At 38.1% G+C, this 27,614-nt stretch overlaps 1 protein-coding gene across 1 annotated transcript in view; it reads left to right on the top strand.

Moving 5' to 3' along the window:
* Nucleotides 1-27,614, top strand: part of LOC119799100 (E3 SUMO-protein ligase PIAS1-like) — a 94,579-nt gene that overhangs the window by 51,212 nt on the left and 15,753 nt on the right. Inside the window, exons 3-5 of the mRNA XM_038308836.1 lie at nucleotides 26,550-26,634; nucleotides 26,709-26,847; nucleotides 26,934-27,068. Of these exons, the coding sequence (XP_038164764.1) occupies nucleotides 26,550-26,634; nucleotides 26,709-26,847; nucleotides 26,934-27,068 (359 nt within the window). The remainder of the gene's footprint in view (nucleotides 1-26,549; nucleotides 26,635-26,708; nucleotides 26,848-26,933; nucleotides 27,069-27,614) is intronic.

The raw sequence follows: 27,614 nt of genomic DNA, 5'->3' as shown, positions 1-27,614 counted from the left end.
TACAAATTGTGGTTTGTGCTTTTGGCTTGTCTCCTTTGTCTTTGTTTTTACTCTCTTACCAAATCAGCTCTAAATCAGCTTCAAGCAGTTCAGAAGGCACCGGCTCACTCTAAAGTATGAGATACATTTAGAAATATATATATATATATACTAAGAAAGCACTACATGGCCAATCTCCAGGATATATAAATAGTTTGCCAACACCAAACTTTTCCCTCTGGTCTCTGGAGATCTTAGGTTGCTCCTACTAATATGGACACATCTTAAAACATATTGGGCTGTGTTTTACATCACAAGGTTCTTCAGAAAAATAAAAACAATGATGCGCACACCACTTAAAAAATGCATGTACAGTAAGGTTAAAGTCTGTTTATATAACAAGTGTCTTTGACAGTTTCTTGATAGATTATTTGAAGTTATTGCAACCAATCACAGTAAGAGTTCTTAGCCTCTCAAAGCCCACCTCTTTTTGAAGTTTGGATGCTCATTTTGTTTTATTACAATGACTAAGTCAGAAAAAAACAAAAATACAGCTCAGAAAAGGCACTGGGGCTTATTTTAGCTTGAAAAGCAGCAGTTTCACACATTTTTTTTCTGGCAGGTTTTTATGTTATTTTAGGTTTATAAATATTACATTTTGTTATATACGCTGATTCGGGGGGAAAAAAAAGTGGAAAAATACTTGATTCATAAATGTCATCAAAATGCTTCAGTGTTATTCAATGGGTGAAATAGTTGATTAAAAGCATTTGGTATATTTTGGCTCAATTGGGCACATTTGGAGAGATTTGGAGACGCTGGTGACACCAAACGTTCAAAGCCCCACAGCTCTGGAACCGTTGTAGCTAGAGGTCTGAAATTTTCTGCATTTGTGGTTAACATGATGTCGACGAAATGTAATAAATGAGACATGCCTATTCTCAAACATGTTTTTATTGCTGCTGTTCAAAAATTATTTTTGAGAAGAAAAAAAAACAACTTTGAGTCATGTTTGAACTGATGCAGCTTAGGCTGTGTTTTACTCACCCAGCTTCTCACTCAAAATCACCTCCTTATGTTTTCAGAAACTAGAAGGTATTAGCTTTCAAATGATGTATATTTCCCATTCGGCATACAAAATAGACGAGGATTACTTCAAATTAGTTGGGTTTTAAGAGGTTAACTTACTTACCCCTTCTCTTTTATCAATATTCTCACACTAAAGTCTTGCTGATAAGACAGTAAGTTACTGCAAGTCTTTACTGTTTCTTTCTCTTTTTTGTTTTCTTACTGTCTCTTTTCCATCAAAACATCACCTGAACACGAAACTAACCTAAAATCAGAAAGGCTGCGGGTATTTTATGTGAGCGTATTGTTCCTATAATAATCACAGCAGGAGGTAGTGCACACTGACATTTGTAGTTCCCCTGTTTACATAGAAAAAGACTCCCTGCCAGCTTCGGTGTCGCACTTAGAGGTAATGGGTTGACAGGGTGAAGAAAAGTCAGAGCAGAAATATACTACTGCTCTCAATGGCTCAGAATAAACACAAAAAAAGAGTCCTTATCCCTTAGAACTGGAAATAAAAATATATCTGGAGCCTTTTTACCCATAAAGTTTAAGTAATCTAACAATTCTCTTTCAGATATCAGCTTTATATCTGGTTGTTAATTTTTATCAATGTAATCAGCTCAGCAGGTGATAAGCTCTTGGAAACGATTACGTGAATTTTTACATAATGATATTTTCATACATGATTTATCGAGGTTAAGAAGTATTTGGAACCTTACAGACATGCCTTTTTACTTTAAAGGATATGATGATTAAAGTGATTGACAGGGTTTGTTCCCCATGTTTGACCGTAAACCAGGAAAAACTCTGGTTAACAGACTACTCTATTCATGTACCTTAATACCTCACCTTATATAATACTGTACCTTAATCATAATAGAATAAGTGAGGCTGTTTAATTGTTAATGGAGGAGAAACGCCTTAAACTTTCTCACAACCACCACCTTGATAAAGTAGCTGAACTCTGCTGATCCAAGGGATGAAAGTGCTCAATATTTCTCTGCAGATTTCATTTTACAATTCAATGGACTATATTAGTGTAAATATTTTATTGTTGGGCTTTTTATGGATCATCTACAGAAGATCTACTGTTTTGGAGTAAAACATCCCCAAGTCTGTTTGAATTACAAAGTATAGCAAGATCTCAGAGAGAGAAAGAGAGAGAGAGAGGGAAGACAGACACAGTTTAATGCAGATCATAAGGAATTTTATTTTTGAATTAAAAAAATTATGATTAATTTACTAATTTGGTCCTCATGGTCATAGCACCCAACACCTGTTGTCCTAGCTAAAGCACATTTTTTGTGACAATAAATAAATATTATGTATACTGTATGTGGATCAGTTTTAGCTTCACCTTTTCTTTTTTTATTCTGCGTGAAATCCTCTTTAAGGAAGCTTTTGCAGAGTCCTGCACGGGTCAGATTTTTTAAAACTCTATCCGCCCGCAGCCGTAGACATTAGGATTGCAGAGTTTCTGCGGGTCATTAAAAATCACTAAAAGTCATTAAATTATTATTTTTTAAATTAAGGCCTTCATTGACATTAAAATTCATTAAATGTGATTATCATGGCATTTAAAATGCTTTATTAAAAAAAAAATTTGTCAAATATATCAGATTTAACTGGTTCCACGTGTTTGCATGGAACTGCTCCTGGTTGAGCCCAAAGCCGTATGTTCGGAACAGAAGCTCGAGGCACAGAAAAAGCTAGAGAATGGGAAAATATACATTTTAACATAAGTGGCTGGAAACGAGAAATTCGGGACATGGCTGCAGCCTGTCGATGTTAAAGATTACGAAGGATTTGGCCGTGTTTATACATGAGAGTAATGGGTACTTATTGATGGCATTAAAATTATTTCTAAGAGCATTAAAAAGCATTAAATTAGAGTTCCTCCTTCCTGTATAAACCCTGGAATGAGACCCGACCCGTTACCTGCAGTTATCCCCATTTAAGTCCAATCTGACCCATGATCACAAAGTGTACGCACAGCAGTTTATAATAACAGAGGCAGTAAAGACCGTTGCCTCAAGCTCACAGATTAACGGGGGTAAATTGGCCAAAGTAAGAAGGTTTGCCTCACTGCTTAAAAAATACTGTTATCTGGATATTCCAGAATCAATTTATTATTTAATATTGTAGAGTTAATAAATAAGAAAATATAGATATGTAATGTATAATATATATTAGTGCTGTCAATCGATTAAATTTTTTTAATCGCGATTAATCGCATCAATGCCTGAGTTAACTCGCGATTAATCGCATTTTAATCACACATTTTTTTCCTGATTGAAAATCATTTAAATACTCTCGATGACATACAAAAAAATACATACAGGCTAGGTTTGTGCCAATTAGGGGTGGGTATTGGCAAAGAAGTCACGATTCGATTCGAATCACGATTCACATGCCACGATGCGATTCTATCACGATGCATCACGATACTTGAAATATTGCGATGCATTGTGATATTTTCACTGAACACTGTAAGAAAAAGATACAGCCCTTACCAGTGGCTGACTGGCTGGGTGTGATCTGGATAGTGTCTTCAACTGATACATAACTGAAAGCAACTGAATTCATACATAGCTGTATTTATTGAAATTACTTTTGGAGGTGTTGCCATGAAAACAAATACTTGACAGAAATATTACTATTACTGGCATGGACACACCAACAAAAAGATCTTAGGATTCATCAAACTTAAAATAACAAAATGAGGATAATCAGTCCGGACTTGCTTATGACACAAAGCAGCAGGCGTCAACACATCCGCAGCGACTTCTGCTGGACTGGAAGTTGTATTCCACTTGGTTTGATTGATGTGCGCCAACCATTAATGTATTTTATTTGTTCATTTTTTTTTTTTTAATAATCGATTCTTGCCTTCAAGAATCGATTCAGTAGATCACAAAAATTAGAATCACGATTCATCGATTTGACGATTATTTTGCACACCCTTAGTGCCAATGTTCTTTTTTTTAAGTGAGAACAGGTCACAGACACTGATTTATGCCATAGAAACATATGGCAAGAAGATGGGGAGGCATGTAGCAAAAAATAACAAATATGTAGGCAAAAAAAAGGCCCTGAAAACAGGCTGATGTAAAAGACAGTCTTTACAGTTAATACAGTCTTTTGAACAAAGACAAGCATTTTACCCTACTGCTATAAAATGCAGTAGAGTTAACATTAGATGTTAATTAACCAAGATAATAATGAACAATTTTCAATCAATACATCAAAATCAATAGACCGACATCACTAGATGGAGGTAGTCTATGCTCTAGACAGTTACTTTTCAGCCTCTTAACAAAAATGAGAACACACACCCACCCACACACCCACACACACACACACACACACACACACGCGATACTGACCTGTGGCGTACAGAGACAGCAAGTGCCGTAGCAGATTCCATTTCACCTCAGTAATCTGTTTTCTCAGCGTATTTCAGGTTGCTACTAGTTACCAGACACTCAGCTTGTTTGTTGGTGGTGGGGCTTAAAGAAAAGGCACTAGCGCCACCCAGTGTATGAGCGTCTTTTTCCCTTGAGGACCTCCGCTCTCGAAGCCTATGAGAAATGCATAGACTGGGGGAAAATAGCCCCGCCTTCCCGCAGGCTGCAGCGGGATGTACTTGGAAAATTGTACCATAAAACCACATAGCGTTAATCTCACGTTAAAAAAATTATCGCCGTTAAAATGGCCTCGCGTTAACGCGTTAATAACGCGATAATTTTGACAGCACTAATATATATAATATGTGACGTTTCGTTTATTTATATGTGTGCCCAGGCCAATGAAATGATAAGGGTTTTTTTCTACCCGTAGATGTACGTATTGTATGGGTACTCGAACCGGTGCAAGACTCTGTGCTTTTTCTATCTGAATATGAATCAATTAATAAAAAAAATTATCGACATGTTAATTAATTTACAAAATAATCATTAGTTGGAGCCTTAGTTTTCTATTTAATTCAGTTTATTTATATAGCACCAATTCACAACACAAGTCACCTCAAGGAACTTTACAGTTCAACCAGATCTTACAGTCAAATTGATTCAAAGTTTTCTATCTAAGGAAAACCAGTAGATTGCATCGGATCGTTGACTCGAAGGCAATCCCTCACACTAAGCATGCTTGTAGCAACAGTGGAGAGGAAAAACTCCCTTACAACAGGAAGAAGCCTCCAGCAGAACCAGGCTCAGTGTGAGCAGCAACATGAGGATGTATTCCTTGGAGCACACGTCTAATGCATACATAAAACCAGTAGAAAAGCAATCTCACATATATAGAGCAGTTATTTAATACTTTTCTGTAACACACAGATCAGTGTTATTTACCACCACCAATCATAACATTTTGACCCATTTTGTAACTTTACACCTACAGCTAAAACTCAACCAAATTTGAATGAATTGTAACTTGACATGAGCAGCACCTTTGGTTGCAACTTCCTTAAAATCCTTTCTTCCTTTCATGTATAAATAAGGCCCAGTGAACGTCTGCAAACTCTGGTGTTTGTTCTGTTCTCACCTTCTGCTTTAACTCTGCGTTCGGCTTTCTTTTTTAATCAGCATACTGAGACTTGGATCGAGTCTTCCCTTTTTATGTGTTTTTGTCTTCAGTATAATCCTTGTAGACTGTTTTGAGTCCAACTGTAGCTGTCAATTAACCTGACAACAGCCAGATGCATGTCTCGCTCCGCCTAGCTCCACTCACATACATCTGGGAACCCGCTCATTGAAAGTGATTTCCCCAACCGAATTTATGGTCTGTCCAATCAGGACGTAGGGTGGGTGTGTCCTGGAGTGGAGAAGCGACCGTGAGATTCCAACAACAATGGCGGCTCGCATTGAGGAAGCAAGCGTTAGCATTGATGCTGCTATTTCTTCTGTGTTGTCCAATCTATCTGATATTGTTTCATTAAAAGAACATCAGAGAACGGCTTTGAAGGCTTTTGTTGGTGGAAACGATGTTTTCGCCCTTCTCCCGACCGGATTTGGCAAGAGCTTGATCTACCAAATGGCTCCTCCTCTCACAGCGTCACGGGTTAGCTTCGGTGTGAGTGGTTGAAATAGCACGTCAATAAAGATGACAGACAAGTGGCTTATCCAATCATATGCAAGGAGTTTTGATAAGGCCCAGCCTTCAGTAAAGGCAATTCCTATGGCGGGTTCCCAGATGTATGTGAGTGGAGCTAGGCGGAGCGAGACATGCATCTGGCTGTTGTCAGGTTAGCTGTCAATAGTCACTGCTGTGGATGAGAAGGGAACTACTTGTTTAGCCAATTAATGTTAAAATTTTTTTTTTGAAAATTCTTATCGAGATAACGATATGGATCATCAGCAAGTTTAATGGATTAAGCCTTGGACTGAGGTACACATTTGGTAAAAAAAAAAAAAAAATCATTACAATATGTACATTACATTGCATGTTATCCTGTGCAGAGACGGACAGACAAACACACACAAAAACAACTAGAAACATAACCTCATTGGCGGAGGTGATAAAATAAATTATATCCCTCCTCTATTTATTTCTGTCTGCTTTTTGGGTATTCTCAGTTTTGACTCAACATGGGGGAATCTCTGGTTTATTTTTGAAACTACTAGAGGTTAGATTTAGACAACATTAGACTGAGGTGAAAACCAAATCATTAACAGTAAAAACCCTACAGGTGATGGAGCTGTACTTCCCTTTTACTACTACTGTGTTTTTCTTGTTAACCTCCTTCAAAAATCCCTACTTCGTATAGATAGTTTCTGCGTTTTTTCACGCATCTTCTTTGGAGTTTAATATATTAGTTAAGGGACTTTTTATCTTGGTTAGATTTGTCTTATTATTACATTCAGCAGCCAGCCTGTACTTAGCATAATAACAATCTTTGGGCTGTGGGATATATTGCAAATATATGAAAATGTCTAGATTTTCCTACATTAGCATTTTAATGGAGTAAGAGGCTGCCTTGTGATTAATTTGCCTGCAGATTCATGTACAAACACTGCGCCTGCAGCTCTGTCATCACACCGTCCTTCTCCTTTTCCTTCCCTCTTTCTTTCCCCCCTCTTTCCTGCACATGTTCCCGCCTTTGCTCCGTCTCCCTCTTTCTCTCCATTCTGTCTCCATGGCCAGCCTCGCTCTGAATTTGCATGTAGAGTGATGAAATCACACAGGCATACACCTGTGCCCGCAGAGCTCACCCTCCCCTTATTTGAATTTGAATCGAACATTGTCTGTTACAATATTTTCAAAACACATTTTCCGATAAATAATGCATGCGTTGAACTTATTGGTCTCAGGGAAGCATGGAAGGGTGATTGACAAAAGGAAAGTCTCATTGGAGGGGTTTCTACATCGTCTGATGAAACTGTGTTTGCCGGAAGGAGTAAAGTCAGCTTTGTGGTGATGAATATTTTTGATCCCATGAATCAGTGCCAAAACCTTTTTAATCATGGTTATCCCACATTTAAAGTAGACCGGTGGATTTTTTTTTATCTTTCTTTCTGTTTTCTTACTGTTATTCCTCCAACTTGGATCACATTTCTACCTTGAGTGCATCTCTTCTTTATTGATTTCCTGCATTCTTTCCATTGTTGTTGTCTCCTCAGTTGCCTTTCTTTACCTTCCCTACTTTTTTTCTTTCTCCTCATTGTTTACTCTTTCTTAGTCTGAATTTCTTATCCTGTCAAACAGTAAATTACAGATTTTATTGTGCAAAATAATTTACTTTATGACTGTTACCGTGCCTGAGGTATTTGAGGAATGCAAGGTACAGTAGCAGACATTCAAAATGGCCCTACCCAGTACAAACGCCGACTGGAGTGACCCCCTCCTCCTGGGCATGCATATTTTTTTACTATTAGTCCACCCTTGCACTGAATTACAGGGTCTGACCAGGAGATGACGCTTATCTTTTGATCTTAATGTCCACAAATCACGAATGGAAAGAATATTTAAGTACAAAAACTTGATGTTTACAAAAGTAATTGTAGGGGATCATCCAAGGACCAGCCAGGGGCCCATCAAGGATAGTGGGGAAACTTTGAATGGCTACTGCTGTATAAAAGACTTTGAATACAGCTTAAAGTTTGTGTATTTTCTACTATTTAAAGCCCTTTTAATGAGATGCTAGAGAAAATGCTGTTGCCAAGCTTTCCAAATTTCGAAGTTGATAAATTGTGTAGGATAAACCATTAGTTGTCCTCGATGGCCACAAAATCTGTTGTTAATACATGATAATAGCAATGTAGTTCTCACCATTTTTTATATTTAGTTAGTAAAGCAACAGACTCTGCATCACACCGACTTCCATATCAATGCATTCTTTTGCACCATGTTTTTTTCTCCCACACTGTTTACATTTGATCACTGCAGCACGTTAAGTAATGGAAATGTCACGAAAGCTGTACAAAACGAAATTTCAATAATACAATTAAAGTTGTCTAAGTCTAGGTCTAACATTTGAGCAATAGCGATGGTCGTTCTCACATTTAGTGAGAGTCACTGATGAGAAATTAAGTAGATCATTTTTAAAAACTTCATAACGTTTTAAGTAGAAGAAAAATACCTTTATTGTTCCCCAATGGGTAAATTTTGGGGTAAAAACAAGTAAAAAGAGGAAAAGTTACTGTTACACACTAGACTAATTAGCATAAAAATAGGCTGCACAACAGAAAAGCACAGACTGAAAAGACATAGAATAATAATAATGAAGTTAATTTAAAATTTCTTGCCCTTTGTAATCAGCTTTCTTTAAGAATTTGATTTATTTTAAATCTACTGTTGTAAATTATTCTGTCAGGCATCAGACTACAGGTTAACTACCATAGCAGAAAACTACTTCTAAATATAGTTTGTGTAGATATGATGTTTTTGCTTATTTTATGTACCAAAATAATAAATGTTATTGATATAATTTTTATAAAGATAACAAGCAGAATAGTGTGTGTTTATGCATCTAAGATTTAAATATAATGATAGTACAACAATATCAGACAAAGTTATTAGTTTTTTGAGAGTCGGATAAAAAAAAAAAACATCCAGATATCTGAACCTGGATCAGGCTCAGAAAAAGGCTCTTTGTCTCAGATAAACAACATGATAGATGTGGTGTTTAAAAATGCTGCTTGTGTTTTTCTTTCTGAGATATTTCCCCCTAAAATTGAGCAATTAATGTGCCATCCTTTAAAGCAACAGATGGGGAACAAATTAACTTTAAAAAAAAAAAAACGGGACTGCTCAATTTCTGCTTTTTCTTTCTCATCCCCGACAGCAGCTGCACCATAAATCTACCTTTTAACTGTAGCATGATTACCGGTACATTACTCTCATGTCGGCTTTGCCTAAGTTTGAACAACATTGAACTAGATGGAGGCAGTAATTTATTTTTGCCCCATACATGGTTGGTGCTTTTGGATTTTATAAGATCTGGGTTTGTAGGTTCTAGATAAGTGGATTTGACTGGAATGCTTCTGGCTCCTTTTTGAAATATAAAACCAGTTTGTGTTTATATGAGCTTTTCTCACACAACCAATTTAAGTCATGAAAATGTGCAATAAAAACCCCCAAAATAAAATCTGTCCTTCTGTTCCCAGACATGAATTTTCCATCCTAAAACACCCTCTGCTGCAGAGAAATATATCAGTAATGAGATTAAACTGTGACAGCTATGCTTAACACATATAGAGGAGGGGCTGGAAGGTAGATGCTTAATGATTGGATCCTCATACATGTTTATACCGTATTTTCACGACTATAAGGCGCACTTAAACATCTTTTTTTTCCCCTCAAAATGTGCGGTGCGCCCTATGGTGCGGTGCGCCTTATGTGTGTTGTAACTGCGACTTTTGAGACCACCTCATTGAGGAGATGATGAAAGAGTGGCTGAATGTAAGGTGACCAGGTGTTTTTTTTCCACTCATCACCATCGCTGTTAATATGTAACTCCATGCGTGCCCATCTCACAGCTGATGTGAAAAACATGGGGAAACAAATTAACCCTGTGCTCGCTGTTCAACCGCTCGACATCGGTGTGAACCGGACCCAGCAGGTGCAGCAGAAGCAGCGAGTTTACATGCAAAGTAAATGGTTGACGCGCGTATAGGCGCAGCAAAAGGTCCCGCAGCGCGTTTTGAGCAGCAGGAGCGTTTAAGCATCTGCCAACGCGCTGCTGCTGCTCGAGATGGAAAAATTTAAGTTTTGCTGCTGGACGCGCCGCATCAACCAGTCAGAGAAGCTGATCTGGGAGCTGACAGCGAGACAGACACAGCGCTCTGATGACATATGATATTACGCAAATGGAAAAGGCTGGATGGATGAGGAGATAATGAAAGCGTAGCTGAGGGAGGTGTAGCCTATGTGAGGAGACCAGGTGGTTTTTTCCACGCATCACCATCGCTGTTAATATGTGACTCCATGCGTGTCCATCTCACAGCCGATGTGAAAAAAAAGGTGAATCAAATGAACGCTGTGCTCGCCGTTATCCCGGGGGTCTGACAAAGGAACTTCAACCGCTCGACATCGGTGTGAACCGGCCGTTCAAAGTAAGGCTGCGAGCGGCGTGGGAGCGATGGATGACAGACGGAGAGCACAGTTTCAGGATAAGTGGAAGGCAGCGCCGGGCAAGCTACGCCACCGTTTGCGGATGGATTGTAGATGCTTGGACTAACGTGTCTGCTGGCTCTGTTGTACAAGCTTTTGCAAAAGCTGGCATTATTTCTGAGGAGCCGCGCTGCACGGAAAGTGACTGACAGCGAAGAATGGGAAATTTGCATGTCTGATTTAGCGCAGCTGTTTAATTCAGAAACAGAGGATGATGACTTTGATGGGTTTGATTAATACTTTGTAATAAATACATGAATAAAGCACAATCATACCCAGTTTTGCTCCCGCTCTATTTTTCTACCTGAAAACTTAATTCAACAGCAGCCTCTGGGCGCGTCTCCTCCTCTTCAGCGCGGTGGCTGGCAGGTGTTTTTTCATCTAAATAATCTAAATCTTGCAGCTATATTTGCTGTGATCAGTGGGAATAAAGTAGTTTTAATATGTTTTTAAGTGAGAAAGTCCACCTGAAAACTTAATAATTGCAGTCAGTTCATCCAGATTATCTATTTCTGTCGGAGGCGCTCAGACCCCCACATAGCAGCGGTGCGCCGACAGGAGAAATCCGTTCATCAGCAGCCTCTAGGCCGGGCAGCCTCCGGGTTCACGCGGTGGATGGCAGGTGTTTTTCATCTAAATAATTTAAACTGCAGGCACCCATAAAAGCGAACATATTCCGTCGGCAGGTTTCAGGATTTTAAGTTAATTTAGGAGTGATCACAGCGGTCTGTCATCTGCGATGTGTCTGTCTCACGGCCAGCTGCCAGGTTTGATTAATACTTTTTAATAAATACATGAATAAAGCACAGTCATACTCAGTTTTGCCCCCGCTGTATTTTTAAATACGCAGTAGAGGTATTTAAAGGTAGTAGAGGACATGTACCTGTATATAAAAAACACGCCCTATAGTCCGGTGCGCCTTATGTGTGTGTTAAATACAGAAATGGGACACATAACTGAGACTGCGCCTTTTAGTACGGTGCGCCTTATGGTCGTGAAAATACGGTAGTTCCTAAAACATAGCTCTATGTGTGAGTTCCAGCCTCTGACTGATATCTAAATACATTGGTTTCCTCTGTGCATATAAATGTAGTTATTATCACTCACACCATCTTCCCACCCCCCTCGTCTCATTACCCCTCCCTGTAGTGCCATCCTGAGCTCTCCACAGAGTCTTTTCAGTCTGGGGAATAAAGGTTATGCAGCCTGCAGCTCGGCCCTGCCAGCATCCTCTGCTCAATGGTCTTAGCCACTCCATCGTCTCCCTGATTGCCATGACGACCTAACGGTTTGCACTCTGTCTCGTCTCCCTTGATGTCTGTCCTTCATGGAGAAATATGCCTTATTACAGATATCAGACACAAACATGATGCCATTCATAGTTTGCTCTCCCTCAAACAATTTTCACGAATTGGTTCCAGCATATGTAGACCTCAAGTGCTTTTTCTACTAATTAGCTGCCATTTTATTAATACAGCTTAACGCAGAACATTTATATTATGTCTGTAGTTTGAAATCTGTGCAGCATTCAAAAAGAAGACTCAGAATCGGTGGCTTTTGCTTTGGAGAATAATTTCTATGAAACGGTCTGTAATTATGTTTGTTCTTGGAAAATTTGGACTGAATTGTGTTTTTTTTATTATAAGTGATGCATTTTTTTTTTAACAACTCATGAAGGAATCTGTGTGTTTTGGAGTTCCTGTGGTGTGTAGCAAATATATGGATATAGAAGCTTGAGAGCAGCTTAAACAGTGCTGTATTCTACAGAGGACAGCAACATGAAGAGATGTTTGAATAAACAGAGAAAGGAAGAAACATTTCCTAATAAGGGAGTTCTCTGTGAAGTAAAGTCCTGTTGTTGACCCGGCTCTCCAGACCCTGTTTAGGAAGGGACCCACTTTGGTGGGACATATCTACAGGATCCAGCAATGTATAATTCTGTAATTAAGCTGTTAAGTAGGCAGTTGTACCTTCTACTATAGAGCTCTGCATTGGACAGCTTTTTAAAATGCTGCTACCACCAGTTCCTGCTGAATTTCTCCATTTCTGTTTGTTCCCACTGAATATGGCAAGCCTTTTTGAAATGAATTTGGTTTCGTCTGGCCATCCACAATTACCTTCCAGATATCTTAAAATACATTTTGACTAGACAAAACCACATTTTGACTATACGGAATGGTAATTTAAGATATCTGTATTTACATTCTGATTAGGAAGAATAATAATTCAAGATATCTTAAGTTACATTTTGTCTAGTCAAAATTCCTTTCAAGATATCTCAAATTACTACACCGGATTTGTCATTTAAAGTGTCATATTTTGATTTAACTTTTCCTCCTTTGGATTTAACTGAAAGTAAGGAATTTTTTAGGAATGATCCTCCTGGAAGCCCATTAAAAAGATCATTACACATTTTGACTAGTTAGAATGTCAATTTAAGATATCTTTAATGAGAAAGATGAATAATTCAAGATATCTTTAATTAATTTAGAGATATCTTTAAAGGAATTTCGAATAGTCGAAATTACAATTCAAAATATCTTTAAATTTATTTTTGTCTAATCATTATTTGCTCTTAAGATATCTATAATTTAGTTTTCACTAGTCAAAACTGCATGTCTCCTATCCTAAAATACATTTAAGATATCATGAATTATGGTGGCATTTGAGATATCTTTTATTAGAATTATGACTAGTCAAAACTATAATCGAGATATCTTGAAATTACTTTATGACTAGTCGTAATTTAATTGTAGATATCTGAAATGTGTATTTCAGATAGTCAGTAATTCCTTCTAGATATCTTAAATTGTCGTCTCCATACAAGTTAATGGTAAATATGACGTCATTTCGACTAGTCAGAATGTAATCAGAGATACTCGAATAGGTATTTTGACTAGTCAAAATATAATTAGAGATATCTTAAATCGCTAAATCGTCTAGTCATAAAAAAATTTGAGATATCTTGAATGTAAAGGTGTTATAACGGAATTTATATTAAAACGGCTTGCCATACCTGTCTGTCTTTCACACCTGACCGTGCCCAAATATTTGTAGCCAATCTGCTGAAAACATTTGTATAATAAATTAACCTTACAAGTTTCTTCCAACACTGCAAAGTGGCCAGATATTTCTAATTCTTATTGGTTGCTTTTCGTATAGTTGCTTTCGTCCAGCCCTGAAAAAGAATCCCCAAACAATTTTCTTCAATTTCATGATTTTCATGATAAATATAAGCAAAAAATGAGTCATGACAAGACTTAAGGATTGTTCGTTACCACTGTAGAGGCAAACAACAGGTAGCTTCCATTTATCACTGTTATTCTCAGCTGGCCTCTGTCACGTTGCTCTCTTTATCAGACTCCTTTTCAGTTTCTGAAATAGAATAAATGGTGTTCCACCCTCTAAAAACTTTTTTTTTTTACACAAAACTTGTGTCGGCTTTGCCTTCCTAATGCAAAACCCTAAAGTTGTTAGAGAGACAAAGGCTTCTTCAGAAAAAGAGCGTTTCTCTAAGGGAGAAATCCTAATTGCTGATTGGTCAGTTGCCTCCCAGGTTAATTGACAAGAGTCACATCAATTGTTCCACTGGCTGATCCACTTACAGTCGGGAGCTGAATAAATCTAAGATTATTAAGTGCCCGTCTATTACAGATATACTCATAATGCACACTGTAAACCAACGTATACAGATAATAAAATCAGAAATTTTCCCATTTTTCTATTGAGAGATGTTGATATTGCATCAAACTAATCTAGATGATTGATTTGTCTCTATTTTTGAGCAGGCCTAACAGGAACCCGCTCTTTGCAGCCAGTAAGGTCAATTAAATGCCAAAATGTTCAGAACCTGGTCTGCCTACATTAATGAATGAGTCAGAATCAGGTGGTTTATAGAGTTTATTTTGGGTCTTTCACTGCAAGCGATGAAGGGGAGTTTGCACAAGTACAGTAAAGTACAGGATTTCACTCTCTAGATCAATTATTTGATAAACCAACACTGCACCACAGTGGTTAGTGCCCTGCACACCCAATCAGAGCAACAACTAGGACAGCTGAGACTAAAACATGAACTAAGCTGTCAGGTCTGTAACTGATAGTCTACAAAACATTTCACTTTTAAAGCACTCTAATTAGCTTCTTTAATATGTGATTAAAACTGTTTATAAATGCTAGAGTTACCACATGAACTTTTCTATGAAAATATCTATGATTTAAAAGTCAATTGTATTATTTGAACCTTTGCCAACTGATAAGATATTAAACAATATATTAGGTTTTTATCTGCATTTCTAGCTGATTTAATCTCTTTGTCACAAAAAAGGAAAAATCCCAAGCAGTTTGGTGAGCACAGTAAATCAGGGCTGTGTCGTGTAAACCCTTCACTGAGACGATGGCCTTGGGCTGCATAAGCTTCGTCTAATTTTCTATTTTCTTTTCTCTCTTATTTATGTCAGGCCTGACTCCGTGTTGATAAAGAAAACATGAACCTCATTACTTCACGACTTCCTTAAATATTTGGAATATTCTACTTTATTAGGGAATGCAAAAAAAAAGGGAAATGAGTACATTTAAGTCCTGTCATATTTAATATTTAGTGAAGCTGCCTTTAGGGATTATTAAGCTCCGGTAAAGAAAAGCAATTTAATGTTATTACATTAAAACCTCACTTTTTTTTTTTTTGCATGTCCTCTGATTTGCTGTTTGGTTGGGCTAAGCTTTTTAAGGTGTTCAGAAACAGATGCACCCTCTGGTCCAATTAGGTGTTTTATTGTGAAATAATTGTCAAAATGTAATTATGAGCTCTTTTACTTAAAATCAGCAGTGAGGCTGTACTAGTCTTGCATTAATTAATCATAAACTGAAATGGTTTATGAGGTCTGGCTTTTTCTGGCTCTTCAGTTTTCAGAGCAGCTTTAATCAAACTTAGCATTTGACAAACGCACATTAATCAGTTTTGTAGTTCATCATAACAGTGGCTGGAAGTGACCCTGCAATGCTGCATCTTGTTTTGTTTTATTTTTCTACTCTTATGGAGGAATAAATCCAAGAAACTACCAGCCTTTAAAAGTCTGCAAATATGTTTTGTAATTGTACTTATCTAAATCAAGACTTGGGCTTTATTCCGTATTTCACTACCCGAGATATGGAAATCAAACTTCTGAAATAATACATGAAATATACGCTGCTCAAAAAAAATTAAAGGAACACTTTGAAAACACATCAGATCTTAATGGGGGGGAAAATCATGCTGTTTATTTATATTGATATGGACTGGGTGATGTGTTAGGAACAAAAGGATGCCACATCATTTGATGGAAATGAAAATGATCAACCTACAGAGGGCTGAATTCAAAGAAACCCCAAAAATTACAGTGAAAAAATTATGCAGCAGGCTAGTCCATTTTGCCTAAATTTCATTGCAGCAACTCAAAATGGTATTCAGTAATTTGTATGGCCCCCACGTGCATGTATGCATGCCTGACAATGTCAGGGCATGCTCCTAATGAGACGACGGATGTCGTCCTGGGGTATCTCCTCCCAGATCTGGACCAGGGCATCACTGAGCTCCTGGACAGTCTGAGGTGCAACCTGGCGGCGTCGGACAGAGGGAAACATAATGTCCCAGAGGTGTTCTATTGAATTTAGGTCAGGCGAGCGTGGGGGCCAATCAATGATATCAATTCCTTCATCCTCCAGGAACTGCCTGCATACTCTCGCCACATGAGGCCGGGCATTGCCTGGTGCACCAGGAGGAACCCAGGACCCACTGCACCAGCATAGGGTCTGACAATGGATGCAAGGATTTCATCCCGATATCTAATGACAGTCAGGGTGCCGTTGTCTAGCCTATATAGGTTTGTGCGTCCCTCCATGGATATGCCCCCCCGACCATCGCTGACCCACCATCAAACGGTCATGCTGAATGATGTTACAGGCAGCATAACGTTCTCCACGGCTTTTCAAGACCCTTTCACGTCTGTCACATGTGTTCAGGGTGAACCTGCTCTCATCTGTGAAAAGCACAGGGCGCCAGTGGCGGACTTGCCAATTCCGTGTTCTGTGGCGAATGCCAGTCAAGCTCCATGGTGCCGGGCAGTGAGCACAGGGCCCACTAGAGGACGTCAGGCCCTCAGGCCACCCTCGTGAAGTCTGTTTCTGATTGTTTGGTCAGAGACATTCACACCAGTGGCCTGCTGGAGGTCATTTTGTACGGCTCTGGCAGTGCTCCTCCTGCTCCTCCTTGCACAAAGGAGCCGATATCGGTCCTGCTGATGGGTTGTAGACCTTCTACGTCCCTGTCCGTCTCTCCTGGAGTAACTGCCTGTCTCCTGGAATCTCCTCCATGCTCTTGAGATTGTGCTGGGAGACAAAGCAAACCTTCTGGCAATGGCACGTATTGATGTGCCATCCTGGAGGAGCTGGACTGCCTGTGCAACCTCTGTAGGGTCCAGGTAGCACCTCATGCTAACATTAGGGAGAGTGACATTAGCCAAAAGCAAAGAGCAGAAAAGAGGAGGAGGGGATAAAATGTCAGTGTCACCTATAAAACCATTCCTGTTTTGATGGTCGTCTCGTTGTTGCCCCTCTAGTGCACCTGTTGTTAATTTCATTAACACCAAAGCAGCTGAAACTAATTAACAACCCCCTCTGCTACTTACCTGGCCAAACCAATATCCCAGAAGTTTAATTACCTTGATGCTATACTCTGATTACAAAGTGTTCCTTCAATTTTTTTGAGTAGTGTATTTATTGAGTCCTATTACATATGTTTTACACAGGGCACTGTGCAAAAGGAGGATTAAGAAAATTTAAGCTAAATGCTTCTTTAAGCCAGTTTTGTGGGTTATAAAATGAAAAGTTTTTCAGGATCCAAACCAACTACATTCTATCTGCATTCTGGCTTTTTATTAAAATAAAAACAAGCAAGTTTCAGGCAAAGTTTAGCTACATAAGATGTACTATTAATTGGATTAAAAGGATCATTAAAGAACTTTAAAGAATACATCACATTAAATGTGTCAATATACTTCTATCTAGTTTCTGCGTCGCTGAAACCAGCCGGTCTAAAGGGAGTGTGCTCGGTTTCGTTATCCCCTGCATTCACATTATTTAGGATGTCATAGCGGTTTGTTGTTCTGGCTGCAGCCTTTGACCACTTTGCTCTGTGTGAAAACATAACCTGATATTTACCAGCTCGTACTCTGACCCCTGAGCGACCCTCATCTAGCAAAATTTTCATCTCACTGTAAACAGCTCTGCCGTCTCGCAGCAAATGAACATCAACAAAAAGAGCTTTGGCTGCATTCATCTATAAACAGCTTGTTGTGAATGGCTTTCATCTCTCAGAGCCTTTTAAACCGCCTTTATTCCTGGTTCATCAACATCTCCTCGAATTGTTTAATCTGACAAACTCGACCTCTAAAAATTGTAAACATTTGCAGCTCCGGTCCTTTTGGTTCATATCCTAAAAAAAAAAAGGAAACACTTTCTGCCCTAAAGAATAATTTGATATAGATTTTTTTTTCAGCAAATTAAGGATAAAATGTTGTTGGTGTAGATGATTTATGAAGCCATGGCCTAAAGGCATTTTGAAATGCCTGCTGCACTCCATGATGGAGGTTGCAAAGCGAGCTGACTACCCAGAAACCTTTAAATGCCAACATTTCTGGTCCTAGGTCTAAATGAAGCCTGTCAGGTTTTCTTATTTTATAACGTCCATATGCTGATAATAAAGGTAATTACAGCTGTCAGAGGGGCAGCAACTGATGTTTGTAGAGCGATTTTTAGTTGTCATTGTGTTGAAGTGTGAGCGAAGCATCCAGATCTGACCTTTTGTTGCAGATTTTTTTTTCTTTGTGTGTTTGTGCCTGTGGTGCAGAGAAAAAGTAGCAAAGCCACTAACAAGTTAATAAACTCCAGCAACTCCAATGTTGTGCTAAAGACGGACTATATAGTCGAGCACATTCCCTGAAGTTTAAGTCATGCAACTTGTCTTGGGGGGGGGAATGAAAAACTTTCTAGGTTTGCGTTTCTTACACTGTTGGAATACGCTTTGGTGACCACAGGCAAGGCCCTGAGCTGAGCCCCTTATTCTGCAGGAAAAATGTTTAAAGTTCACAGCTTACTTAGCTTATCACATTTAATTGTTTGTTTTTTGATCGATAGATTTAGAAAAATGCAACCCAAGCATTTCTCCTTTAAACGTGTTTTTCAGAGTACCAGATCATTAACTCAGGTTAGCAGCTGTATACACGATAATCATAGGGCAGAATAAAAGAAAGTGCAGCTTTAAGAGCAGCAGAGCTCTCAGACTGAATAAATGGATGTGAAATTCAGTGCTTTGCTTGTAAAATGGACCATTTAAGGACAGTTTTACAGAGCTGTTTAATATACGGATCAGTTTGTTTCATCGGACATCTGCTTCTTTTGGGTTGGTGTGAAAGATCATCTGAACTTTTTTCGCCTTCAGTTGAATCCTGCTGTATTTCCTCTAATAGTTGAGAAATATAAAGCGCTATATTTCCATTCAAACAGAGGAAGCGGCGCGTGTTATATTTACAAGATAAGGTACTTTCGTCTGAGCGACCCCCGCAGCATGTCACAGCCTCTCCTCCATCTTCTTTTCTCTTCCACTGTGTTCAGGTCATATATACTGACCAACGTGCTAATAGCTAACTGCCATGTTTATGGCAAGATGGTTGAGCATTTAAAGAGCTTAGGAGCAATGTTCCCTTTAAGCTGTGGGCTTGTGAAATTGCGGACTCTTCGCGCTTATAATCAAATCAAACATATACTGTAAATCAATTAGACCAATCTTTTCTTCTTTGTTGTGAACTGTCGTCCCCCACAAATTGTTTTACATAATATGGAGAAATGGAGACAGTTTTTGTTTGCCATGAGTAAAATTGAATATAATAAAAATTTAACAAGGAATACGTTAATCTTTTTATTATTTCATTTGGGCTCTTATAGCATCTCAGCCTGCTGGATGTGTGAGCCGTCTTTTTTTGAAAAACAACATTTAGGTGTTTTGGTGCATGATCTAGCTACTGTTCAATACCGGTTTAATATATCACTATCAAATCTGTTTTATTACAAAAAAGGTACATTTAAGAGTTGTATTTGGAAGAATATGGTTAATAAAACGTCTTTTAAAAAAGTTCAGCTAAAGGTGCATAAATAAATAAACAAACAGGCAGCCCAAATTATTTACCATCGCAGGCTTCTAGAGCAATGAAACTCACAGCCCTGCTCCCTAACATGCACACAGTTTCACATATGCGTTCACTGCACAGGGCAATGTTGCGTGTGATGATTGTTTTTTTTTGTGATATTTAAAAGAATTTCTTACTTATGGATACTAATCATGAAATGCTTATAGTATGATATAATTTATATTAGTAGAATCACAAAAAAACCCTGTAATTAAAGAGTGACAGGGAGTTATAGGAATTTATAACGTTTCACAAGCTTTAGCTCATTTCATTGTGCAAAATGTGAATGCTTTAATGTGAACGAAAAGTTGAGTCTTAAAGGTATAATGTCACATTCCTTCCAAAGCAGGACACTAATCTTGACTAAAGCAGGACTTGCACATACAGCATACTACACATCTTAAGAATAAAAAGTTTTTTTTGTTTTTTTGTTTTTTCATTTTAAGTGGGCAGGATCACCTAAAGTAAACCAATGGAAATTTCAGCTTTAATTTCTGTAATAAGCCATGTAACTTGCTTTAATTCCAGGTTAATTTTATGTACTGTATATACAAGGGGGGTAAATAAGCATTTGATCACCCAGCTATTTTGGAAGTTCTCCCATTTAGAAATCATGGAGTCGTCTGGAATTGTCATCATAAGTGCATGTCCACTATGAGAGACATAATCTAAAAAAAAATAAAATCAAGAAATCACAATATATGATTTTTAAAACTAGATTATTTAATGATTATATTATACAATAATCAATTAATCACAATTAATCTGATTAATTGTTTCAGCTCTAACTCAGTTAGTTTTAATTAGATTTGTAAACTCTTATTATATATTGTTAGTTTTCAGTTTTTTTGTTTTTTTGTTGCAAGGTCTAGTTTAAATTGTTCTTTCAGTTAACAAAAAATGTTATCATTCTAGTTTTTCATAATTTCATCAGTTTTAGTTCAACGATAACCTTGTTTACCAGAAAACTTTTCCTGATTTAGAATGAATTAAATGATCATATTGTTATTTTATAGTCTACAGTATTTCACCAGCATGGGTTCCTCCATAAAGTGTAAATGAGTCAGTGTATAGCAGCTGTTATAACAATGTGGATTCTCTGTTTGCCCAAAAAGCTTTACATACTGTCCATCAATGTCTAGAACAGGGATGTCCAACCAGTTCACTATCAGCAGCTCTAAATGATGGATCCTTTATGTTTTATTGTTCTGTGTCTTTCCTCATCAGATTGTTATCAATTTTAATAAATTCATATGATGTGAATTTCTGGAATTTTCTTTGGGATTCTGTCTCTCACTGTTAGAATGTACATATGATTAAAATTGTAGATCGTTGCATTCTTTGTAAGTGGGCAAACCTGCAAAATCAGCAAGGGGTCAAACACTTATTTCCCCCACTGTATCCAGAATGATGTGCAACGCTTTGTTGCTATAATAGTTATTGCTGCACTAAAGACAAAACAAGTAATTAAAGTTTCTGCTCACTTATTAACTTAATCACTGAGTGAAGAAAATTAGATTATTTACTCGACTTTTAGAGACAATAAAGCCTGAGATAAAAGATGGGAGTTCCTAATGTGAACTCTGCTGCAAAGAGAATACACATTGAATTAGAAGCTATAAAGTTTTATCTCTGCCTCTTTGCTTTGTTACGTTTATCTTAATCGCTATTAAAAAGCTCAAGCAAATAAAAAATTCATACATAGAAAATTCAGAACTTAAAGCTGGTGCTCTGCTACTGCTGATTTAGTCGAGCGGCTTCTGCACGAGAGGAAGGAAACCGCTCATTAATAATGAGTCAGGGTGGAAATTGTGTCTGAACTGAATGCTCTGATGAGCACCTGAGCCACAGTGAAGTTCAGAGGTTGCTTTTAATCTAACTCTGCTGAATCTGCCTGTCCAGGGTAAAGGTTTGGAGTCCTCATGAAAACAGGATGGAAAGATATCTGTATGTCCCTTTAACAAAGTCCTGCACTCCAGTACTCTGCAGAAATATAAATTAAAGGAATAGATGAGGTGCTGAGGTTATCCTGCAGACATAAATAAACTATCTGCTTTCTGTCTAACTTAATGTTTAAATGCACTTTGTTTCTGCTGCTGAGTGAGAACAACGATGAGAGAAAAATGTATTTCCCCACATCAAAGCCTCTTCAGCCCAGCTATCAATCTGAAGGATGAGGGATTTTAAACTGGGCTGATCCTTCACTCCTTTCCATCATCCGCTGTGCTTATTCCTGTCATCCTCCTGTAAACAGGGACTCAAGCGTTCTTCATTAATGAGCTTTAGAGCAGCTGGAAGGCAGATTTTGTTGCCTTTGGACTCAGAAAGCCTTCTTGTTTCTGGTGTTTATGTAAAGCTTAGCTAACCGGATACTGATACTACATCATATTTACCTGAGAAAGATGATCCTGCCCTGTGCAAATAAAACATTTAGACATTTTTTCGTTTCCTTTTAAGGATGTAAGCACCTTCATCTGGAGTTTGTTTTAGTAGAATAGAGGATGAATGGGACAGATCCCCTTTAAACATAAATAATAATGAAAGGAGGGAAGCCTTGTGGTTATAGTTCAGCTTTTAATACTTACGCTCTTTATTTACATCTTAAATAAGCCACTGTCAGATTTTTTTCTGGAGATGAAGGAGTCCATCTTGGATCTCCTGACCGTGCACATTAAGACACCAGAAAGAAATCCACCACCACAGACGAGAGGGTGAGTTTCAGAGTGATTGGAGGAGTGAGAGAGAGAGAGAGAGAGCACTTTCTATTTATAACCTGTGTGCCCGGAGAGGAGAGAGACTGTTGTTGGAAAGCACACTCCTGCTTTGTGTTTGTTCTGCAGCACACAGGCTGCAGCTCAAAGGACAAAGCGCTATGGATGCAAAGGTAAATGCATCACATACAATTGATAAACGGTGGGAGGTGAGACGGGTCATTACGGAGAAAATTAATTACTTTTTGAAAACCAGATGATAGGACGATCAGGACTGGTTTGTTAAATCCTCCATAGGAACTATAGCTTTCAGCCCCCTCAACGCCTACATGCAAACAAATTAGCAGAATGGACCTAATGCTGCTGAGAGTTTGAATCCCTGCAATCTCAGATTCTCTGGGTACGTTCTGCCTTACTAAAGGTCCGAGTTTATGAAGACAAAAAAGATCAAGAAAATCTACACAATAAGATATCAAACATGCAGACTAAATATGCATGGGTGCAGGATAACTTTTCACTAAAATATTTTCCAGCTATTTAGTCATGTTGCCTTCTCTATAGGAGTTTAAACAGCATGACTGTACAGGATGGCACAGTAGAACATACTGATGAAAAAACGACGGGTGAATTTCTGCACGGATTCAGAGCTGTGAAAAGTTCAGGCAGCTCCAGCCTGATGAGAATTCTCATTCATTATTCAAATATTGTGAAAGGTAACATGCATGCTGTGGCTCTTAAAACTCTGCTGTACTCCAGCTCCTTCTAAGAGCATGGTCGTTAGGTTAAGATGTCTGTAGATGTGAATGTATGCCTATATTAACGAGGATCAGGGTGTGTCCTGCCTCCTACAAACGGACTGCTGCAGGTAGAAACCTGCAGCGAGCCTGCAAAGGTCCCGGCAGGTGAGAAAAAATGACGAATATACAGAAATTTGAAGCATGTAAATTCAAGGCAGCATTATGTTGGAGAAATAAGCACCTGTGACATTGTTGCTTAACATTATGGTAATATATATTATTTATTTTCTATAATGGCAAAACTCACCACTCAAGATTAGCTTTAGCACCCAACCGCTAAAATTCATAATTTTAATAAATTATTTATAAAACCCACAGAGTAAAATATTTTAACAAGACAAATGAAAACATGATTGAAGCAGCTCAGAGAGCAAGTAGTAGAGTGCAGTGAAAATGCTTCAATAAAAACATTAAGAAAAAATAACACATTTAGTCAGGAAATAAAATCATGAATGCTCATACCATCGTAAATGATTATATTTTCAGAAGTGATTCAAAAACCGGAGGCTAATTTACCTGCTTGACCTTTAAAGCTCAGCAAAATGGTTAAATATATCAGTTTAAGCCAAGTTTTCATGACACTGTTAATATATAAATCCACTAAATATTGTGTCCAATATGTTCTGTTGCGAAATGTGAAATAACTGAACTACTTCTCAGAACAAGTTTTGATTGGCAGCGAATCATTTGAAAACATGTGCTGACAAGGTTCTTCTCACTATTGGGCAGAAGCCTCAACTCGCCTACATTCTGCATGATATATATTCTTATTGATTCAAAACGAGAGGCTCAAATGATGTGTCCTCTCTGAGGGAAAATAGTTTGGCATGTTTTAAAAATGCATCATATGAGAAGAACGTCTCCGTAATTCTTTCTGACCCTTTTTTCTTTCCATCTGTATATTTTATGCTGTGACTCATTAAAGCCCTCAGTTTAGCTCCTTTTTGTTAAAATTCTCTCTTTATAAGAATCCAAAGTAGAGTAAAAGATTGTATTGGAAGCCTAATGCTCATACTTCTCTATAATGAACCAAAGTAGCCTCTAGATAGTCATCAAGCATCTGGGTCTAGTATATGGAAGCAGAGCCCAGATGATAGAGCAGGGATATCAGGAAGCTCATGAGCGGCTCTGAGGCGATAAATCCAAACCTTTTTACCCCTGATGAAGTTTTATATTCAGACAAAGCTCCTTTTAAAGTAGAAGTATTATTAAAGAAAATGAACGCCATCGCTATGATTACATTTAAATACAGACCAGCTCTTTGTTTCTAGCCTCCTACACAAACTTATTTTGTAACTTTATGAACCTGCTGGCCGTAGTTAGATGCACCGTTATTTCCACCACCTGTGGGCGGGCCTATAAATAGAGCAGGTTTTTATCCTCACCTCAGTGTGAGGTCTTTTTCTGACACTCAGGCACTCGTTAGCAAGTCTTTCCATTGCGAAGGAGATATTTGAAGATCTTCCGTCCTTGTATTTGTGTTTTAGCACAAAAGCTTAATGATATCCACTGTAGGGTTTTCATTTTATCAGCAAAAGAAAAGCTCACAGATGGATGAGCAACCTCCAGAATTGATGTTAAATCTGCAGAATTAGGAGCTGCTGATCTCTGGACTCTTCCAAGAAATTAATGCTTGCTATGATTAAGTCTAATAAGTCTTTTATTTTTTTAAGATGCGCTTAATAAATAAAATAGATTACAATGTCTCCAGCTGGGGGGGGGCAAAATAAATATGAATATGAATAAGGACAAAAGGTGTTCAAAATTTGAAAAAGTACTTTCATTTAATAGTGTCAAAAATTGTTAACACAGGCTCAAAAGCAATACAAAATAACTTAAATAATGAATAATATGGATCTCGGCCCAACTTAACTGAGGTCAACTGAGGAACCAACTCAAACAAAGAAACTGACCTGCAAACAAAGAACTAAAGGCTGCTTAAATAGGGATGGAGTAACCCAAGTCTACCACATGAGGGAGGCATGACATACCAGAAGAACCAATAAATACAAAATTAACTTAAGCATTCTATGAAACAAATGAAGCAAAACTAACTTTTACTTAGAAGAAACAATAAAAAGTGAGTATTTAAGTGACAAAATTCACCAATTGAAAACAACTTGGAGCAGGTCTCCGCCGTCAGTCTTTCAAAAAGCAAATGGTATGCTCCAGGTTTCCTCCTAAAGCTGGTTTGTATCAGCAGCACCTCAAACAAAAGTGCAAATAAATAAACCATTCAAACAGACATTAACTAAAGTGTGCATCCATTAGAAAATACCTGTCTAAAAGAAATAACCACCTTAAACATAAACTGTAATATATTATAAAGCAAGAAAACAATACTAACATTATGTGGTGGGAGCATCATCCATCACACTGCTGTTGCTGCATTAAGACCTTTTTTGGTATATTTCAACAGAAAATGCTGAACTTTTACGCTTTAATTTTAAACTCGTTTCATGACTTCTTTATTAATGCTGCTACTATCATTGATCAGAAGGTTTTCAATACATTTCAATAACTTTTTTTATCCCCAAGGGGCAATGTAAGAAGAGAAAATCCCTTATTGTCCCCCAGTGGTGAAATTGTGGTGTCACAGCACCAAAAGATCATAGAAAAGTGGTCGCTCAAATGTGGACGTTAAAAAGTTTATAAAGATAACAGAATAAGGGACATAAATAAGCAAAAAATACTGTACTGTACAGTCTTTTTATAATATAAATACTTTGCATCTGGAGAATAAATAACCAATTTACCGCAGTGGACTTTTTTTTAAAGTAATGGATATGTGCAAATAGCAGAAACGCCAAAATGACAGCAGCATTTTATTTAAGTGATTTAATGGCACACAAGTAGAAAAGCAAGGAACTCTCTAGATAAATATATAGATATGTTTGAATGTGCAAAGTGCTGTGCAGGTGTTAGTAGGTAAAGCTAAAAAGCAGCAGTGCAGCAGGAGGTAATAGTTGGGCTGGGAGGGTCAGCTGGCCCCGGGTCAAAGAGTGCTGAGTGTTAGAAGAGGAACAGCCCTTAGAAATAATATGTCATGTTGTGTGTTCAACCATAGATTTTAGATGTGAATCTAAAAGCTATAATCTGTAACAGATCTTCTGACGGTGAGATTTATGTGAGTAAATCCTTTCTTCTTTGTTTCTCTGCAGCGTCAGACAACAGCCAGCGGTTTCAGGAGACGTGTTTCGCCTTCGCGTTGACGCCGCAGCAGGTCCAGCAGATCAGCAGCTCTATGTAAGGACACCGATATGGAATAATCCACAAACACATAAGGCTATCATGATAATAATCATCACCTTTCTTCAAAGGGACATCTCGGGGACCAAATGTGACTTCTCGGTTCAGGTTCAGCTCCGGTTTTGTCTGTCGGAGACGAGCTGTCCTCAGGAAGACCATTTCCCCTCCAATCTTTGTGTCAAAGTCAACGGGAAGCCATGCAACTTGCCGGTGAGGAGTTCTGGTTGACTTGGCATCAGCAAACATGAAAGATTTGATGTTTTACTGGGAGTCTGAGGTTTCTCTCTGATTTTCAGGGTTATCTTCCTCCAACCAAAAATGGCGTCGAGCCTAAGCGGCTGAGCCGGCCGATCAACATTACCTCACTCGTCAGATTGTCCACTACAGTCCCAAACACCATCGTGGTTTCGTGGACGGCAGAGATTGGGAGGGTAGGAGCTAAACACGTCTGTTTTTCTTCTTGACATTTCATATTATTACATTAAAAAGATTTGGCCAACAAGAGTGAGCAGAGGTGGATAATCGAGCTCCAGATCTGGAGAGTAAAAAGCCTGGACAGATATTAGTTCCAAGTGTTTGCATTTCCAGCAGCTGATCACCGGGTAAACCAACAGGATGAAGGAAAACTAGGCAGGGTTCGGATTATCCACCTCTGATTTAAACTCGTCACAATTTCTCCCACTAACTTTGTATGTTTTTTTTAAATTCCTTTAGACTTTTATCGTTTAATTAGCTTTCTATGAATTTAATCAACAAGCACTTCTCTGTTTACGTCCATAATCAAGGCATCACCTGCTTAATGAAGTGAAACAAATGAGTTTGTTATATCCCAGTTTTACTGAAAACGCCTCTGAAAATTCATTCTGAATTTTTTCAGACAAATATGCTTTCTGTCTGTTCAGATCAGGTATTATTATACATCATTGTTGATTCAGATACAGAGTTCCTCTATTCTTACCTGGCTTTAAAATCTGTCC

The sequence above is a fragment of the Cyprinodon tularosa genome, unplaced genomic scaffold (assembly GCF_016077235.1).
Source record: "Cyprinodon tularosa strain WSP-4 unplaced genomic scaffold, ASM1607723v1 ctg649, whole genome shotgun sequence".
Taxonomy (NCBI): domain Eukaryota; kingdom Metazoa; phylum Chordata; class Actinopteri; order Cyprinodontiformes; family Cyprinodontidae; genus Cyprinodon; species Cyprinodon tularosa.
This window is presented reverse-complemented; position numbering and strand designations above follow the sequence as displayed.